General features: G+C 32.5%; 2 protein-coding genes across 2 annotated transcripts; one reads left to right on the top strand and one right to left on the bottom strand.

The window, feature by feature from the left end:
• Window positions 1-511: 511 nt before the first annotated feature.
• LOC145956979 (uncharacterized) lies at window positions 512-8,381 on the bottom strand. The gene is made up of 2 exons (XM_083073140.1): window positions 5,757-8,381; window positions 512-861 (listed from the first exon to the last, which is right to left on the bottom strand). Exons 1-2 carry the CDS (start codon window positions 6,796-6,798, stop codon window positions 824-826), a joined length of 1,080 nt encoding a protein of 359 aa, XP_082929266.1. The 5' UTR covers window positions 6,799-8,381; the 3' UTR covers window positions 512-823.
• Window positions 8,382-13,678: 5,297 nt separating this feature from the next.
• On the top strand, window positions 13,679-20,380 carry LOC109802765 (putative disease resistance protein At5g43730). Its single transcript, XM_020364166.3, has 3 exons — window positions 13,679-14,812; window positions 15,307-15,554; window positions 18,753-20,380. Exons 2-3 carry the CDS (start codon window positions 15,314-15,316, stop codon window positions 20,378-20,380), a joined length of 1,869 nt encoding a protein of 622 aa, XP_020219755.3. The 5' UTR covers window positions 13,679-14,812; window positions 15,307-15,313.
• The last annotated feature ends 605 nt before the right edge of the window (window positions 20,381-20,985 follow it).

The raw sequence follows: 20,985 nt of genomic DNA, 5'->3' as shown, positions 1-20,985 counted from the left end.
CACAGCTCCCAAAACGCGCCCAATGTGTGAATGAGGGAGAAACCCTCGAAAATGGCTTCAAATACGAGCCTGGGAGGTCAGATTAGGGTTCTGCGCCCGGCGCATAAGTTGTCGCGCCCGGCGCATAGTCTTCTGAGCACTTTCTGCCTCGTTATAAGCCCGGCGCAATTACTTTTTACGCCCGGCGCAGTGTCTTCCAGAGACTTTCAAGCATTCTCTGCCTTAGAGCGAGCCCGGCGCAATTCTCTATTAAGCCCGGCGCAATTCGTTCCAGAGAGTATTTGTCACACCCTCTACCCCGTTATTAATATACAACAAATGTAACAATAAAATATTTCTTATCTTCTTTTTGGGTAAATAAAATCTTTCATAGTTGACAAATATTTCAAATATAACAAGGTAGAAGATTTACATTCGTAACTCATAAATCATAACTCCAGTGTAAAAATTATAAAAGAAAAGAAGTTAAGATTTTCAATACAATTTAGTGTAAAACAAGAAATCATATATATACAAATAATAATAAAGGAAATATAAATTAACTCCAGTAAAGGTGGCAGTGCCTCCTGGTTAGGAATTAATTTATACTCCCAAATCATATAATAAAAAATATAACAAAAATGTACATCTTGGTCTTTTATCAAGAACGTTCAAATTACGATTCTTAACATATATTTTCCTTGAATTATATATGTTATCTACGTTATTTCCCGTTAGAAATTACAAAAGAAGAGAAACTAAAGTTATAAAAACAATAACATATTAAACTAAAATAACTATGCCCCGATGTCACATCCTATCAGAGCATGCCCAATTGAAGCCTTTAAGCCTCATCACCAACATCCTCATGATGCTGATCACCTGCAACATAATTTAAACATATACAAAAACAACAAGGGAGTGAGAAACATCTCACTCAGTTTCAGGTGCAGAAATAAAGGCTAGATAGCACTCACACACACAACAAATATAAGTCACTTATAAATAATACACATACATCATCAATATCACATATATATTCATTTATCATGCAATGATGTCATGATCTTGACTTATAAATGCATGCATGTGGCGCCATAAGGAAGTTTCACATATCATCACTGGTGACCCTAAGGCACACCTGGTTACATCACTGGTGACCCAAAGGTACACCTGGTTACATCACTGGCGACCCGAAGGTACACCTGGTTAGCAAGTTACATCACTGGTATGCGGCCTCAGCGGCACACCTGGAATAATATATGCGTATGATGCATGTCATACCATCATAATCTCATTGACTCAATATTTAACTTGTTACATAATTTCATTTAGTACATCATGTCCTCATTTGTCATAGTCTCATAATCATAGTTTGTCTCAATAGTCAATTCTTAGGTCTCATGTCATTTGTCCATATTTCACATGGTCATGTCATCAATACTCCTCTTAAGGTCCGCATAGGTATTCACAGAGATCCAGAGAGCATTCTTATTCATATTAAAACTCATTTATTATTAACATTAATTTCATATTCATTTATTACTTTCAACAAAGAACAAAGTATAATAAATAGAAAATCGGACAGAACAACGGCACCTTTAACAAAAACAGAGTAGAGTAAATAGAAAATCAAACAGAACAACGACACCTTCAACAAACAACAAAGTAAAGTAAATAGAAAATCAAACAGAACAACGGCATCCTCAACAAGAAACAAAATAGAGTAAATAGAAATTAAACAGAATAACGACAAAGGATTGGGGGCCAATCCGACAAACAACTATCCAACAATTATCCCTACACCCCTGAGCGAGGTTCTCACTCCCCCCCTTACCTGGATAAGCGGAGCTGAACTTAGGCAGAGCCTCCTCCTCTAGATTCCCTCTTCCTTTCTCTCTCTCTTTCTTTCTCTTTCTTTCTCTCTCTCTCTCTCTCTCTTCTCTTTCTCTCTCTAAAATTTCACTTTCTTCCTCTGTATAAAAAATTTCACCCCCCTGCCCCTATTTATAGGCAATCTGACGCACCCGGAACGGCCCGTACTGATTTCGGAACGGCCCGTTCCGGATCCTTCAAATCTGGGCAAAATTTGTAACTGGAACGGCCTGTTCCAAAATCGAAACGGCCCGTTCCCAAAAAAACCAGAACGGCCCGTTCTGAAACCAGAACGGCCCGTTCTCAATCTCAGAAGAACGGCCCGTTCTCCTTCCGGAACGGCCCGTTCTCCATACCGGAACGGCCCGTTCCAAGGCCGTTCTGGGACTACAAAAACCTCACATTTTCAACATTTGGAACGGCCCGTTCCACTTTTGGAACGGCCCGTTCCAGAACCCAAAATACCCCTATAACTTTATTAAAATTACGAAAATGCCATTAAAATAATAAAAATTTGGGTGTTACAATTCTCCCCTCCTTTTAGAAATTTCGTCCCCGAAATTTACCTGAAAACAGAAATGGATGAGCTTCTCGCATCTTGCTTTCTAATTCCCATGTAGCACTTTCTTCAATATTTCCTCCCCAAACGACCTTAACCAAAGGGATTTCCTTTCCTCTTAGTTGTTTCACTCTCGTGTCATCAATCCTTAGAGGAACCGTTTCATAAGTAAGATTATCCTTCAACTGAATGTTGTCAGACTCAATGATATGGGAAGGATCATGAACATACTTTCTGAGTTGGGAAACATGAAAGACACTATGGAGATTTGAAAGAGATGGAGGCAAAGCAATTTGATAGGCCACTTCACCGATTCTTTTAAGAATTTGATAAGGACCAATGAAACGTGGAGTAAGCTTACGGGATTTCAGTGCTCTGCCTACTCCTGTCCAAGGAGTGACTTTAAGGAATACATGATCACCTTCTTTAAACTTAAGGTCTTTTCTCCTCTTGTCATTATAACTCTTTTGCCTACTCTGAGTTGCTCTCATCTTCTCTTGGATCATCTTAACCTGTTCAGTAGTTTGTTGAACTATCTCAGGTCCTAACATGACATTCTCTCCAGGTTCTACCCAACATAAAGGTGTTCTACATCTCCTACCATACAGAGCCTCATATGGTGCCATCCCAATACTAGAATGGTAGCTATTATTGTAGGTAAATTCTATCAAAGGTAGGAAACTATCCCAACTACCCCCACGTTCTAAGATGCAAGCCCTCAACAAGTCTTCCAAAGATTGTATGGTTCTCTCAGTTTGGCCATCTGTTTGGGGATGGTAAGCTGAACTCAATCTAAGCTTAGTGCCTAAAGCCTTATGCAAACTCTCCCAAAATCTAGAGGTGAACCTAGGATCTCTATCAGACACAATACTAGTAGGAACTCCATGCAACCTCACGATCTCACTGATGTACAACTTGGTTAACCTCTCCAAAGAGTACCTAATATTAATGGGAATAAAATGGGCAGACTTAGTCAATCTATCCACAATGACCCATATAGCATCCAAGTTCTTCACAGTCTTAGGTAACCCAACTACAAAATCCATAGAGATGCTATCCCACTTCCACACAGGCACATCTAAAGGTTGCATCAAACCTGAAGGTTTTTGGTGTTCTACCTTAGCTTTCTGACATACTAAGCAAGCATACACAAATTCCTCCACTTCCCTCTTCATCTTAGGCCACCAAAACATCTTCTTAAGGTCTTGGTACATCTTAGTGGCTCCTGGATGGATACTAAGGATACTCTTATGACCTTCTTCCAGGATTGCTCTCTTAAGTTCTGGCACACTAGGAATGCACAACCTATCCTTAAATCTTAAAACTCCATCCACTCCAATTCTAAACTCACTTTTCACAGCTTGATTCAACTTCTCTACCCGACTCAATAAGAAAGGATCCATCTTCTGACCTTCTCTAATCTCATCTATCAAGCTATTAGTCACTCTTAAAGCTCCCAACTTAATACTCTTAGAGGTCAACTCACACCCTAAGCTCATATCCCTAAACTCCTCAATCATTTGCATTTCCCTAATCATCAAGGAAGACATTCTCAAAGATTTTCTACTCAAAGCATCAGCTACAACATTAGCCTTGCCAGGGTGATAATTTAATTGAAAGTCATAATCCTTAAGAAACTCTAACCATCTCCTCTGCCTCATATTCAATTCCTTTTGGTCAAACAAGTACTTAAGGCTTTTATGGTCACTAAAAACCTCAAATCTAGACCCAAACAAGTAATGTCTCCACAACTTGAGCACAAAAACTATTGCAGCTAACTCAGGGTCATGGGTAGGATAGTTTTGCTCATGAATTTTAAGTTGTCTTGAAGCATAGGCTACTACCTTACCCTCCTGCATAAGTACTCCTCCTAAACCCAATTTAGAAGCATCACAAAATACCTCAAAAGTCTTACTAGGATCAGGTAATACTAACACAGGAGCACTAGTTAATCTCCTCTTAAGTTCTTGAAAACTTTCCTCACACTTAGAATCCCACACAAAAGGTTGGTCTTTCTTCGTCAGCTTAGTCAAAGGAAGAGCTAGCCTAGAGAAATTCTCTATGAACCTTCTGTAATAACCAGCTAGTCCTAGGAAACTCCTAATCTCAAATACTGATTTAGGTGTTCTCCACTCTAACACAGCTTCTACCTTAGCAGAATCTACAGCTATTCCACCCTTGGATATCACATGTCCTAGAAAGTTCACACTATCCAACCAAAATTCACATTTTGACAATTTTGCATACAACTGCCTCTCCTTAAGGGTTTGAAGAACGATCCTAAGGTGCTCAACATGCTCCTCCCTAGTCTTGGAATACACTAGGATATCATCTATGAAGACCACTACAAATCTATCCAAGTAAGGGTGAAAGATCCTATTCATGTAGTCCATAAAAACACCAGGTGCATTAGTCACACCAAAAGGCATAACTAAATACTCATAGTGCCCATAGCGGGTTCTAAAGGCAGTCTTAGGAACATCCTCAGCTCTCACTCTAATCTGATGGTATCCTGACCTTAAATCTATCTTACTGAACACACAAGCTCCAACTAGTTGATCCATAAGGTCATCTATCCTAGGCAAAGGATACTTATTCTTAATGGTCACTTTATTCAGTTGCCTATAGTCTACGCACAACCTCATGCTCCCATCTTTCTTCTTAACCAACAAAACAGGCGCTCCCCAAGGCGAGACACTAGGCCTAATGAATTGTTTTCCTTGTAATTCCTCTATTTGTTTCTTAAGCTCAACTAACTCTGTAGGGGACATCCTATAGGGTGCTATAGATATAGGTGGGGTACCTGGTACTAAGTCTATGCTAAACTCAATCTCTCTCTCAGGTGGTAAACTAGACACATCCTTAGGAAATACTTCTGGAAATTCTCTCACTAAGGGAATCTCATCTAGCTTACTATCAGTCTCAAGTGTTAAAGAAGCTAAGATCATGTACACTTTTTCATTGTCTTTTAAACAAGTTTTAATGTCAGCAGCACTAAGAAATTCCGTACTCTTACATTCACCAAAGGAAATAGATTTCTCAAAGCAGTTTAAAAGGACATGGTGAGAAGATAACCAATCCATACCAAGAATTACATCTAATTGACTAAGAGGCAAACAAATTAAGTCCACTAGAAACTGCTTATCAGAAACTGTCAAAGGACATTTCAAACACACTAGGGATGTAGTCACAGGACCATTAGTAGGGGTTTCCACAACTAAATCAAAATCTAACAAAGACACAGACAAATTCAATTTTTGGACACAAGAGACAGAAATAAAGGAATGAGTTGCACCAGAATCAAATAGTACAACAAAAGGAGTCTCAGCTATGAAACAAGTACCTTGTATCAAATTTTCTGACCGAGAAGCTTCAGCACCACTAAGAGCAAATACTCTCCCCACAGTCTTTGGACGCTCAGTTTGCGAACCCGATCCCATAACACGTGTTCTTTGTGATTCAGGACATTGGGTACTGATGTGACCTTTACCATTGCAGTTGAAGCAGGTAACTTCCCTGTCACGACACTCAGACTGATTATGACCAACAAGTCCACACTTCCAGCATCTTACTGAAGGAGTGGACACAGACCCTCCAACACTTCCAGTAGCACTAACAGTGGATCCTCTAGTAAGCAACTTGCTTTTATTAGCAGCAGCTTTACTCCCTTGAAATCTATTAGAAGCGGAGTAAGGCTTGCTCCTACCCGAAGTACTAGAACTCACAGCACGGATAGGACCTCCAACTCCTTTATAAAAAGCAGCACGAGCACGGTTGTCATGATCATAAATGCTGCACTTATTGACCAGAGTGGGAAAGTGATATATCTCCTGATAGTTAATTGCAGTTTTCACTTCAGGACGCAGACCATTTACAAATTTTATGCATTTAGCTCTTTCACCACCCTCACCATGGTAGTGTGTGCAATAACGAACCAAAGCATCAAATTTGGCAGCATACACAGCCACTGTGTCGTTCCCTTGATTCAGCTCAAGGAATTCCATTTCTTTCCGACTTCTCACATCATCCGGGAAATACTTCTCAAGAAAGACCTTCTTGAAGTTGTCCCAATTCAAGTGCACCCCTCCATCAATCATCCTCCGAAGTGCTCCTTCCCACCAAAAGTGAGCATCAGCAGTCAACATGAATGTGGCCAACTTCACCTTCTGAGCGATGGGACAATCCATAACATTGAAAATTTTTTCTATTTCTGTTAGCCAATTCATAGCAGCATCTGGGTCATATCCTCCTTTAAAGGTAGGTGGGTGATTTCGTTGAAATTGCTCCAACCAGTTAGGAGTAACTTCAGTCCTATTGTTATTATTCATAGCTTGTGCTAATGCTTGAAGAGCATCGGCAATCGCACGATCATTTCTACCAGCCATAGTCTAAGAAAATAATACAATCAATAAACATAATCAATCATCATACTATCATACCAACAAGTTTTACAATCAATTCAGTCCATCATTCATGTACCAAATAAACATAGTAAACCAAATAAGCATAGTAAACTCATAACTCACGGTCGATTAGATCGACCTGCTCTGATACCACTAAATTTCACACCCTCTACCCCGTTATTAATATACAACAAATGTAACAATAAAATATTTCTTATCTTCTTTTTGGGTAAATAAAATCTTTCATAGTTGACAAATATTTCAAATATAACAAGGTAGAAGATTCACATTCGTAACTCATAAATCATAACTCCAGTGTAAAAATTATAAAAGAAAAGAAGTTAAGATTTTCAATACAATTTAGTGTAAAACAAGAAATCATATATATACAAATAATAATAAAGGAAATATAAATTAACTCCAGTAAAGGTGGCAGTGCCTCCTGGTTAGGAATTAATTTATACTCCCAAATCATATAATAAAAAATATAACAAAAATGTACATCTTGGTCTTTTATCAAGAACGTTCAAATTACGATTCTTAACATATATTTTCCTTGAATTATATATGTTATCTACGTTATTTCCCGTTAGAAATTACAAAAGAAGAGAAACTAAAGTTATAAAAACAATAACATATTAAACTAAAATAACTATGCCCCGATGTCACATCCTATCAGAGCATGCCCAATTGAAGCCTTTAAGCCTCATCACCAACATCCTCATGATGCTGATCACCTGCAACATAATTTAAACATATACAAAAACAACAAGGGAGTGAGAAACATCTCACTCAGTTTCAGGTGCAGAAATAAAGGCTAGATAGCACTCACACACACAACAAATATAAGTCACTTATAAATAATACACATACATCATCAATATCACATATATATTCATTTATCATGCAATGATGTCATGATCTTGACTTATAAATGCATGCATGTGGCGCCATAAGGAAGTTTCACATATCATCACTGGTGACCCTAAGGCACACCTGGTTACATCACTGGTGACCCAAAGGTACACCTGGTTACATCACTGGCGACCCGAAGGTACACCTGGTTAGCAAGTTACATCACTGGTATGCGGCCTCAGCGGCACACCTGGAATAATATATGCGTATGATGCATGTCATACCATCATAATCTCATTGACTCAATATTTAACTTGTTACATAATTTCATTTAGTACATCATGTCCTCATTTGTCATAGTCTCATAATCATAGTTTGTCTCAATAGTCAATTCTTAGGTCTCATGTCATTTGTCCATATTTCACATGGTCATGTCATCAATACTCCTCTTAAGGTCCGCATAGGTATTCACAGAGATCCAGAGAGCATTCTTATTCATATTAAAACTCATTTATTATTAACATTAATTTCATATTCATTTATTACTTTCAACAAAGAACAAAGTATAATAAATAGAAAATCGGACAGAACAACGGCACCTTTAACAAAAACAGAGTAGAGTAAATAGAAAATCAAACAGAACAACGGCACCTTCAACAAACAACAAAGTAAAGTAAATAGAAAATCAAACAGAACAACGACATCCTCAACAAGAAACAAAATAGAGTAAATAGAAATTAAACAGAATAACGACAAAGGATTGGGGGCCAATCCGACAAACAACTATCCAACAATTATCCCTACACCCCTGAGCGAGGTTCTCACTCCCCCCCTTACCTGGATAAGCGGAGCTGAACTTAGGCAGAGCCTCCTCCTCTGGATTCCCTCTTCCTTTCTCTCTCTCTTTCTTTCTCTTTCTTTCTCTCTCTCTCTCTCTCTCTTCTCTTTCTCTCTCTAAAATTTCACTTTCTTCCTCTGTATAAAAAATTTCACCCCCCTGCCCCTATTTATAGGCAATCTGACGCACCCGGAACGGCCCGTACTGATTTCGGAACGGCCCGTTCCGGATCCTTCAAATCTGGGCAAAATTTGTAACTGGAACGGCCTGTTCCAAAATCGAAACGGCCCGTTCCCAAAAAAACCAGAACGGCCCGTTCTGAAACCAGAACGGCCCGTTCTCAATCTCAGAAGAACGGCCCGTTCTCCTTCCGGAACGGCCCGTTCTCCATACCGGAACGGCCCATTCCAAGGCCGTTCTGGGACTACAAAAACCTCACATTTTCAACATTTGGAACGGCCCGTTCCACTTTTGGAACGGCCCGTTCCAGAACCCAAAATACCCCTATAACTTTATTAAAATTACGAAAATGCCATTAAAATAATAAAAATTTGGGTGTTACAGTATTGAGGTACTCTCTGCCTCGATCACGCCCGGCGTGGTGGAGTCTCGCGCCCGGCGCATGTACAACTTCCAAAAGTCCACTGCTCTGTTCTTCTCAAGCCCGGCGCAGCGTCATCTTACGCCCGGCGCAGACACTCTGCTCTGCTCCTTGGCTCCTTATGTTTCCAATCCAAAAGATCTTCAATCCTCAAATCTCTAGCTCAATACCTGTACAAAAAATGAGGTGGATTAAGGTATTGTTAGATGAATTTGGGTTAGTTATATCTGCTACAAAATGAACCAAAAAGAGAACAATTATATTGCAATGGTTCAAAGGATGAGTGGAATTTGTTCAATAAGTCTCATCAAAAAGAGGTAAAATTGAGACTTAACAGTCTCGCGCCCGGCTCAGGTGTCACTTGCAGAGGTAAAACACTCTGTTCTACTTAAGCCCGGCGCAGGTCATCTTGCGCCCGGCGCAGCCAGTCTGCTCTGCTCCTTAGCTCCTTAGATTTCCAATCCTAAGAGTCTTCAATCCTCAATTCTCTAGTTCAATACCTGCACAAAAAATGAGGTGGATTAAGGTATTGTTAGATGAATTCGGGTTAGTTATATCTGCACACAAAATGAACCAAAATGAGAACAATTATATTGCAATGGTTCAGAGGATGAGTGGAATTGTTCAATAAGTCTCATCCAAAAAGAAGTAAAATTGAGACTTAACACCATCCTATCTCACGCATTTGCTACACTTATTGAATCCATAAAAGATTTTGTGAAAGAAGACTGGAAGGTAGAGTTTATGCACACCTTGCTAGAAGGGAATAAGTGTGCTGATATTCTCACCAAGAAGGGGCCCACAACAAATAGGCATTTGATTGTGCTTGGAGAACCTTCGTCTATTTTGGTGGATGCTCTTCGTAATGATAGAGATCACGTGTCTTTCTTAGGAACTTAGTTTTTGCTTCTTTTTCTTGTTTGTTTGTCTCTTACTACAAAAAAAAAAAGAGTGTAGAATGAGATAGACAACTTTTTCCTATAAGAAATGGCAAGTGTAATTTACAGGAAAGATTTTTAATAAGTACATAATTATCTTTTATAATAAAAATAAAAAAGAATTTTACTTTTTTTTTCTTTCTCAAATATGATTAGCGAATCTCAATCTTTTATTTCACTGGATGATATTAATGTGTACAATTTTATTTAGGCATTTAACAAAAAAAAATGAATTTAAGGAAATATAATAAAATTAGTAAAATTTAACTTAGTTAACTATTTTTTTATTTAGTATTCTAACATATGTATTATACAAACTAAATATTTATTATATAACTAATATTTGTAATAAATTATGTATAGATATTATGTTTGAATATATAAATTATATTTAGAATTTTAATAATAGAAAATTTTAAATATATAAAATAAACTTTAAATTTTTAATAAATAATTTATATTGTAGCACAATTTTTTTATATTAATAATTTATTTTAAATATTAAATTTTATTTTATAAATAATTATGATAAATAAAACTAGAATTAGATATGTAATTAAAATAACCTTTAAAAACTTTCTCATCAAAGAAAAAATTTCTAAAATTATTTTCACAAAATATAGTCATTCACATTTAATATATAGAAATTATCATATGAAATAATTTTTTAATACTTGTAAAAAAATATAGGGAATAATATATTATTGTTGATGATCTAGTTGTCAAATATTTTTCTTAATGTGTTATTTTTAACTATATATATATACATATATATATATATAGAGAGAAAGAAAGAGAAGGAATTCACTCATTAACTTATTCTTTATATTAAATTTTAACAATTTAACTGTTGAATTAGAAGTTTTTAATATATAGATCTAGTTTATAAATTTTAAAAAAATTAAAAATCATGTAATACTTCGTTATATAAATTAAAATCAACATACAAAATATTTTTATGATTATCGATCAATTTAAGTTAATGAAATGAAGTATCAAATATTTTTTTTTCTTTTTTTTAATTTATATATTTAATCTATACATTAAGACCTTTTTTATTTAATTGTTAAAAATTAATATAAAACATGAGTTATTGAGTAAAACAAATCTACCAATCTCATGCCTAATGATAATAACGCAAAAAGTATTTGACCTATGTCATGTCTGACACCTTAAAGCTACTCTTGGTGTGATGAGAAATTTTGCACTTGACAAAATCTTGATCTTGATTCTCTACACTTGAAACTCAAGAAATCCACACATGCATTATGCTAAACCATACATAAGTATCATAAACTAGTCGAATTCAACCATATTATCAACATGCAACCACCAAATAATTAAAATAATCAAATTCACCTTACCATACTTCAAAATACCAAGACCCACCATACGTCATTTCCAATCTCAACAATTTAAACAACCACGAATTCAAAAAATTCCCATTAATATATGCATCACAAATAAACAAGAAAATGAGTCCTAACTCAAATTTTTCTTAATTATGAAAGTTTCTTAGCAATAAGCAACAATTCATCGCGACACAAAAATTAATAAAATCAATAATAATTAATAAAATGTACAATGTTAAAAAAATTAAAAAATATTTTAACAAAGTCGTGTAATTAATCACAACTTCAACAATGTTTTTTTTTATATAAAAAAAGTCTATGTCAAAATTACGAATTCAACATTAAAAAATATAAAAATAAAATAATATTTTATAGGCACTATTTCAACATCATAACTTTAAAAAAAAATAAAGAGTATGAATAGTGACAAATTTAGAAAACTTAAGTTGCGGAAACTATTAGAATTCAAGTGTAAACATAGTTTTACCTCGATTAGAAATTGATATGTTGAGTATTATATAAGTGAGAAAGACTCATCAATCTAATATGTCTTAAAATTGTGAGTTATGATATGTTATCAAGTTTACTTGTATGATTTACTCATTATTCATGACTGAAATACTCTTTAATATATAACTCTCCAACCCAACAAAGACAATATCTACACAAAAATTTATAATACTAACAATTTAATATACTACTTTGAAGTTTAAATATATACTATAGCTGTTCTCTACAAAAAAATTTTAAATGATTAATGATTTTTTTTTTCATTTTCAATAATAGTGAATTTTTTTTTAATAAAAACCTACAAATTTATTGGACTATTCATCTCTCATTTGATTTCTTATATCAATTCTTGATGATATGTGAAAAAATAACATATATAAGAGTAAAAAAAAATGTACGTTTCATAATAGAAAAAAATATACACTCAACATTGAAATTTTAGTACAATACGCTTTTAAAATACATGGTTATCCTTCCAATATTACTATTGGATAACAAGAAAAATTAGGATCGAAAACATAATAATAATAATAATAAAAAAGAGTTGCTTGGACATGAAGAAGTGAATGTATAAGGAAAATTTCAAAACTATTGTTCTTTTAAAAAAAAAAATCTTAAAGCAAATAGAGTCCTTTGCATTTTGTAAAAAAAAAAAAAAAGAGCAAAAATTATAATAAACAATTAAGTATCATAGTAACAAATAAAATAAAATACTAATATTAAAAGTGAAAATAAAAAGAAAGAAAAAAATAACACACAATTTTAATTAATTATTATTATAGGAACAAAATAATATTATATACTTTTAATAAAATAATAATAAAAAATAGTGGAGGCAGCTGCCCCACACTGCATAAAGTGAATCCATCCCTAAATATAAAAATTGTATTTTATTTAATTTTTTTGTGCAGGAAGATCGTGTTTATATTAACGGGATCAATAAATAAATAAATAAAAATTATGTTTTAATTCACCACTCTTCAACTAAAATATGATTTACCAATAAGGAATAATATATCCTCTGAAATTTCAATCGAAATCACGTCCGAATTAATTTTGATTGATGTTTATAATTGTTTTTAATTATAAAATATAAATTTTAATTAAAAATAAAGAAACTTTTTAATTTGTGGGAGGATGATTCGGAACGTGAATTCGGATACAACATTTTCCTTTCCCAATTATGATGTAAATCAACTTCTTATTTATATGCTGGTTAAAAAAAAAAAAAGTTACCAAAAGAAATTGTATGACTGGTCATAATTTCAAAAAAAAAAAAAACCACGAATTTTATTACTCTTTCAAAATTTATTTATTTTGGCTGTGGTAAAAAATTCGGTGATAGTTTTTAATTAAGGTAAAAACAGTTGTGATATATATATGCTAATTAGAATGGCCTCTAATTCAATTTTATATAGTTGGACACATAATTTCTTTTTTTCTTTTTGAAAGATTTTTTATTATTAACTTTATATACTATAATATTATTTTTTTAATATTTAAGTTTTAACAACATGAAAAATAAATTAACTACTTTTTATATTGTTTTTAAGCTTTTTTTTTTGTTCTTTTATTGAATTCAAAATTGGCCTCCTCATACCAAGCTCCCATGGCCGGCGTTGGCAGATTTCTTTTTCTTTTTTTTTTTAAAAGAAAACTAATAACACAGCAACTCACCTATTTAGCCATTGTTAATTTATTTGAATTAGAATCTGTAATTATATGTTGCTTTAATATGTAGAATTTTGAAACATGGTGTGTCAATTTTGCCTACCCTGTCACTAATCCTAGCTTGCATATAAAGTTAAAGACGTGTGATTTTTCCACGTCCCTTTGGAGACCAAAAGCATACAAAACTATTTCATATGCTTATACAAAATAAACAACCTTCTAATTCTATAACCACTTGGCAAGTGGCTTTAAACTATAAATTATACTATCTCTACCTTCTCAAAAATAATTAAAGTACACAACTACTATAATGCTTCCAATAAAGTATAGATCCCACAAAGTCCTTAATTTGTATTCCGCAATTTATACCATCATATTCAAACGACTCAAATTAAACGACCTATAAGACCATGTAACATTTTTGTATTTATATTATTCATGTGAAACAGTAATTGATTTTGTTTACTAATAGTAAAATTGTTAACCCCAAACGTGTGGTTCAGCGGTAGGAGTTGATCCATGCTTAAGCAAGGTCAGGAGTTCGAATCCTGCCTTGTGTATGTAGTCGCGTTAAATCTTGGGGCCAGCTATCCCACCCTTTGAGGTACCTCCAACCTAGCGAGGAGATTAGTCACTGCTGTGGTACCTCCAACGTCTCCAGGGACAAAAAAAAAAAAAAATAGTAAAATTGTTCCACTTAACTAATAGTTTTGAGTTTTGATTTTGAATATAAGATAAATATCCAGTTACATACCTTGATTATTGTCTATTATAATGTTTCTATTCAATTTAAACACGATTATCTCTCATAAAATATTTAACTAATTTGAAAAACAAATCCATGTAAAGTGCAGCACAGTGATATAATATGCATGAATTATTGTAAATTTCATTGTACTTGAGTTGAACTTTCACCTTTAAATAATAATAATAATAAATAAAAAAACTACTAAATGACCGTCCAGCTTTTAATATACAAGTTGAAGGATACTAGTGTATATATGAGTTGTAAATCTAATGATTACTTAAAATAATAATGTATAATACGGAAACAGCCTATATAATAGAGCAACAACTTAGCTATCCTTCAAGGAATGAGGTTATTTTGGAGAGCAAAACTTCTTTATACTCTATATTTCTAAAATCACTTTTAAAGTTTAGAAACAAGAAAATTTGATATATTCAGAGAGTTGCTGTTTTCACCACTATCTGAAAGGGCTTTATTCCATCGGTAATTCCTTTTTCTTTTCCCTGTTTGGTTTTGTAATGAAATTTGATTCATCATTGACACTTCCAAATGCTTGGCCTTGTAATTTTTTTTCGCTTTTTTCCTTTTCTTTTTGAGTTTTGCATTTGATAATCGTTTAGATATTCAGTATCGTTGTTGTGAATGGTTACTAACACTTTTAACCGTTCAAATGAAATTTTATCTAATTGACTCTTTAGAAATGAAATTTCCTTGCATTAATCTTCTTTTCTAATATTTTTAGTATTTAAAATTTTAATTTATTTATCAATTTTTATCGATAAAAACTCAAGTTTTATATCTACTAGAAATAATAAAATAATTAAAGAATATGTAAAAGTGGATTTAATTTTTCTTAAAGACATTAAAATCATGCTTGGTGTGCAATCTTCCTAAGAAATATATATAATACATGATTAAGTAATAAATAAGCATATATGGTCTATTGCATTGATTTTAAAAGTTGGTTTTGTATTTAGGGAATAAATGATGGGTCGACCAAAAGGTGATAAATACTACTGGAATCAAGTTACAATAGAAGAAAATGGGAAGTGGAAATGCAAGCATTGTAATCGAGTCTTCAGTGGGGGATTTACAAGAATTAAAGCACATGTAGATCAAACAAAGGGAAAAGGCATTGCTGTATGTGTATGCTCAGTTGATGGTGGCAATGAGAGAGTTCTGAGTACTTCCGATTCAAACAATCCACGATTGACTGAATCACAATGTAAGTAACATGCTTAACATTTTCGAGATAGCAATGAGAATTGAGACTTTTACTTTTCTACCTACATAAGCGTATACAGATAATTTATCTCTTTTAATCCTCCTCCAATACTCTTTATCTTTCACATATTTATAACCTTGTCATGGCTATGATTAGGGGTGGGTATACGGATCCAGGTCTGTGGATCGGTCTAAGTCCGCGAATTTCGTAAATAACGGATTCATTTTTTTTAAATTTGTATAATTATGTCTAATTTTTTAGTCTGGTCTGTAAAATCTGCGGACTTGACGAATTTAATTTGCGGACTAGTCTGCAGACTTCACTAATTAATATTTTTAAATATTATGATTTTAATATTAAGTTATGTATTTAATTTTTTAAATTATTATGACATTAAAATTATGTTTAGTTGGTATGTATTTGTCATTTGAATTACTTTTATGATATTTTGATGCTTTTATTATTGAAAGTTTGGTACTATAATTTAAATATTTGTAATTATTTTTATTTTAATATTTTAATATTTGGTATTTTAAACTATTTTAACTATTGATAATTTTTATTATGATAAAATTTAGCTTATAAATAATTTTTTTTCTTCTAACTTTATGTATTTTTATTTTCTAAAAATTTATTTTTTGAACCATTATTTAGGCCTGCGGACCAGTTCATTATCAGCGGATTTTGGCAGGCCAGATACAAACTTAAAAAATAAGTCTATTTATTTTACGGACCGAACTTATCCAGCCCGTATAAAATGCGGGTTTTACGGACCGGGCCTTAAACAGGCTGGACCGGTCCGTATACCCATCCCTACCTATGATACAAATGTCATTTCTGCCTTTAATATTAGGACGAATAGCCCTCGGACATACTTGTTCAGTAGTATAAAAAGAAGATATTTATAAGAGATATTTTAAAATTTAATTCAATCCTTGATTTTAGATAGTTCAATATAATTAATGTTGTAATAAATGTTAAAAAATACCTTATCTTTTTAATATGTTATTATTATTTTTTATTAATTTTACGTTTAAATATGTTTTTAGTCCCTTAAATTTAGGATAAATTTATTTTTTGTCCCTCGAATTTAAAATTAATATTTTTAGTCCTTATAATTTCAAAAAATCTTATTTTAGTCCTTATATTCAAATTTTGTTAAGAAATTTATCAAATATTATTACGTAAAATCTATCTATTGGAGTCCTGTTAGTGAAAATATCACATTAAATTCAATTAATATTGTATAATCATCTTAATTTGTTATTTTTAAATATGTTATTGGTGATATGATGAACTAAAATAAGATTTTTAAAAATTACAGGGATTAAAAATAATAATTTTAAATTTGAGGGACTAAAAACAAATTTATCTTAAATTTGAGGGACTAAAAATATATTTAAACCTTAATTTTATTAGATCTAACAGAATTATTATCTATTTAATTATTTTTAAAAATATATTTTTTGAGTTATTTATAGACTTATCTAGTTTTTGATAAGATCCGAGGAATTGTCGACTATACTCTCCAGTTAAATTTTTTTAATATAACTTTTTTGATGCTTCTAAAATTTCTTTAAAAGTACATATTTGGATATTTTTCCTAATTAAATACTTAATCTTTTTAATTAATAATAATTTCTCTAAAATTATTAGGGTTGATCTAATAGAAAAGATGAAATAGTTTACATGTTATTTTAAATTTAAAGTTTATTGTGATCATAGTAATATTTTATATTGATAACCATAGAACAAGTACAATATATTTAAATTGGCCTCTATACAATTAAAAACCATATATCAATAACTGTTTATCATTATTTTTAATCGTTTTATATAATAGTTGTTACAACATTTTAATTTAAATTTATTGAAAATATAAAGTCATCTTATATTATTATCAAATTATAGACCGTGAAGTAGAATAAATTGTTGACTTTTCTAGTATCCATTTTTAAAATCATACGTAAAGTAATTTCTAATCAGTTAATTAATAATGTATTTTTTTATTGACAGTATGAAATTTAATTTCTTTTTATAATATTATTTCTTATTTTCTATATTAATTTATTGAGACAATTTTACTTTAAATATCCTTATTTATTTATTTGTTTTTTAGGAATCACTTTTTTTTCTTCATCTCATTTTTACATATAATTTATGATCAATGATTATCTCTACATTCATCTAATTTCTTACTAGTATATATAATAGATTTAAATATTTTTTTTACAGAAAGTTTAAATAAACCTTTACTTTTTATAATATATCATTTTTTTTATCCTTATCATGTTTTTAAAACAGTTATTGTAAAATTTAAAGTTTTCAAATTACTCCTTATAATATATTTATTTTTTCAGTTTAGTTCCTATAATATTTTGTTTATTTTGAGTTAATTTGTTTGCAAAAAATTACACAAAATAAAAAAAATTATTCATGTATTATAAAGACAAAAGCAAAACAAAAATGTTACAAGAATTAAAATAAAATAAAATAAAATTAGAAGACTATTTTTTTAATCCATCATAATTACGACCACATTAAAATTCAAATCTAAAATCCTATCTCTACTATCTCAGTCTTCTCATTATTAGGTTGATTTTAGTAATTCATTAGCAGAAAAAAATTAGAAGAATTATTTAACAAATATTATAAGAAAAAAATCAAATAAATAATATATTACGGTGCGAAAAGTATATTTAAAGTCTTTATTTTATTTTTAAAAAATTAAAATTTTGTGGGACAACTAACCCACAATTGTACATGTGGAACGTGGATGTATCATTGTGTATTGTTAAAGTTGGTGAACCTAATTCTTGGCCCGATCAAAAAGCTCGCGGTGTAACTAATTTAATGAATAAATAGAATATGTTACATAGAATATGTTTCTCCTTTAACCATAATTTATTTTTCGTCATCAAGTATTTTATGAATTAAATCTGCGTGTTCATTCTTCTTTGTTTATTTCCACTGCGCATTATATTATTTCTAACTTACGTTCTGAATTGTATATGTAGCCTATCTATTCTGTGAGTCACTTAGAATTGTGCAAGGCAACAAAATTGAATTAATGATTTTTTTATATAAAAATTTATAAGTTTGTTCAAATATTTCTTAGGGTTTCTCTGAAGTGTTCTTAGAACATTAATATTTTTCCTGAATTTTATGTTATGTACCATTATAAAAACAATGAACCAGGTTCGGTAGCAGAGCACGTTGTAAGGGGAAGCAACAACGTCAATGGTATTTTCCAAAGTGAAATCAATGACTTAAATAAGTTGGTTTCTGATCTTACAAGTGTGGAAGATGACATTAAGGGACAACTACAATGGCTAGAGTCTCGAGGCAAGAAGCGCAAGAGTAATGTTAACAATTGGTTGAATGAACTACAAAATTTGAAAAAAAGGGTTGTTGATATGAATAACTCACTGGATGTGTTTGGGTTGGGTAACTTCTATGAGTTGGAAATAGAGCAGTGGGTTGATAAGTTGCAACAACATGAGGAAATAAGGCAATTGACAGTAGAAATGCAGCGACATAAGATACAAAAGCCTGTTGTGTTGTCAAATGAATTTGTTGGTGAAGACTTTGAGCACGACGTTCAAATCATGTGGACACTTTTGGAGGATGTCCATGTTTTCATTATTGGCATACATGGAATGGGGGGAGTGGGGAAAACATTCTTTGCAACTTATATGGAGAATGAGATCAAAAGAAAGGCAACTTTTAACCATGTCTTTTGGGTCACCGTTTCCCATGATTTCACCATTTTCAAATTGCAACAGGACATTGCAGAAAGAATAGGGGTAAAGCTTTGTGGAGATGACGAGAGAAGTAGAGCAACAATTTTGGCATCTGAGTTGGAGAAAATAGAAAAATCAGTACTTATTTTGGATGATGTTTGGAAATATATTGATCTAGAGAAGGTGGGAATTCCTCTCAGAATGAATGGCATTAAATTGATCATCACAAGTCGTTTGAAACATGTGTATCGACAGATGGATTGCCAGTCACATAATATCATAACAATTTACCCTCTCCAATGGTCAGAAGCTCGGGAGTTATTTTCGCTAAAGCTTGGACACCATGGAACACCTGCAACACTTACCCCTGAAGTACTTGAGATTGCAAGATTTGTCGGAAAAGAGTTCAATGGTTTACCACTTGGAATCATTTTGATGGCTAGAACCATAAAGGGTTGTTATGACACTTATATGTGGAGACATGCATTGAATAAACTTAAAAAAATGGGAATTGGAGAAGAGGTGAAAGAAGTGGTCTTGACTGTACTAAAACGAAGCCATGACAATTTAGTTGAAAAAGACATGCAAAAGTTTTTCTTACATTGTAGTGCAGTGTTACCTAATACTTTTGATAGAAGTGATTTGGTTGTCACGCTTCTTAACAATGGATTTATGAAGGAAAAGGGAAATTTAGAGGAAATATTTGATGAGGGACATGACATAGTGAATAAACTCATAGACCATTCTTTGTTGTTGGATTTGGAGGATTGTTCACTTCTAGAAATGCATAATCTGGTAACAGACATGGCGTGTCATATCTTGAATGAGAGTCACAGTTACATGGTGAAATGCAAACAAGAATTGAGAAAGATACCTCACGTGCAAGAATGGACAGTTGATCTGGAGTTAGTTTATTTGGCAAATAACATGATAGAAGAAATCCCAGAGGGCACATCACCTAATTGTCCACGCTTATCCAGTTTGATCTTAACTAATAATCGCATCAACCATATTCCGGAGTGTTTTTTCACAGACATGAATGCTCTAACAGTACTTGATTTATCATATAATGATGCTATCTAACTTGAGGTCTCTTATTTCTTTAGTGCTCACCGGATGTTCAAAATTGGAACATATACCTCCAATAGGAGAGCTACGAGAGTTGTCAAGATTGGACATCTCACATTGTTCGATCCTCCAAGTACCTCAAGGATTGCAAAATTTAATAAACATGAAATGGCTTGATTTGTGCAATAATGTCAACTTAACATTGGAACCGGGATGTGTTCTACTTCTACCCAATTTGACCAATATGCAATATCTGGATATGCGGTATAGTTCAAGTATAAAATTAGAAGATGTGCAAGGGATGAGCATGCTTGAATGTTTTGGAGGAACCTTTCTGGACCAGGATAACTTGAATAGTTATGTGCAAGAAATCCAGGATAGAGGTTATGGACCTAAAACTTTTCTTATCCATTTAGGAACATACGAGGGTTGGACGCCTGACTCTGATGAAACTATTTATTCAGAATTTAATCTTCGAAGTGTATGGTTTGGAGATTGCCAAGAATTGCCCCATTTACTGCCAAAAGACACTGCAGAATTGATCGTACGTTACAATAATCAATGGGTATGCTTATGTGCGGCTCTATCATCCAATGGTCCTACTTCTTTGAAGAAAATTC

This window comes from Cajanus cajan, chromosome 4, assembly GCF_000230855.2.
Source record: "Cajanus cajan strain Asha chromosome 4, NIPB_CcT2T_4, whole genome shotgun sequence".
NCBI classification, from domain to species: Eukaryota; Viridiplantae; Streptophyta; class Magnoliopsida; order Fabales; family Fabaceae; genus Cajanus; species Cajanus cajan.
The sequence above is the reverse complement of the archived record's forward strand: the minus strand, read 5'-3'. Positions and strand labels throughout refer to the sequence as shown.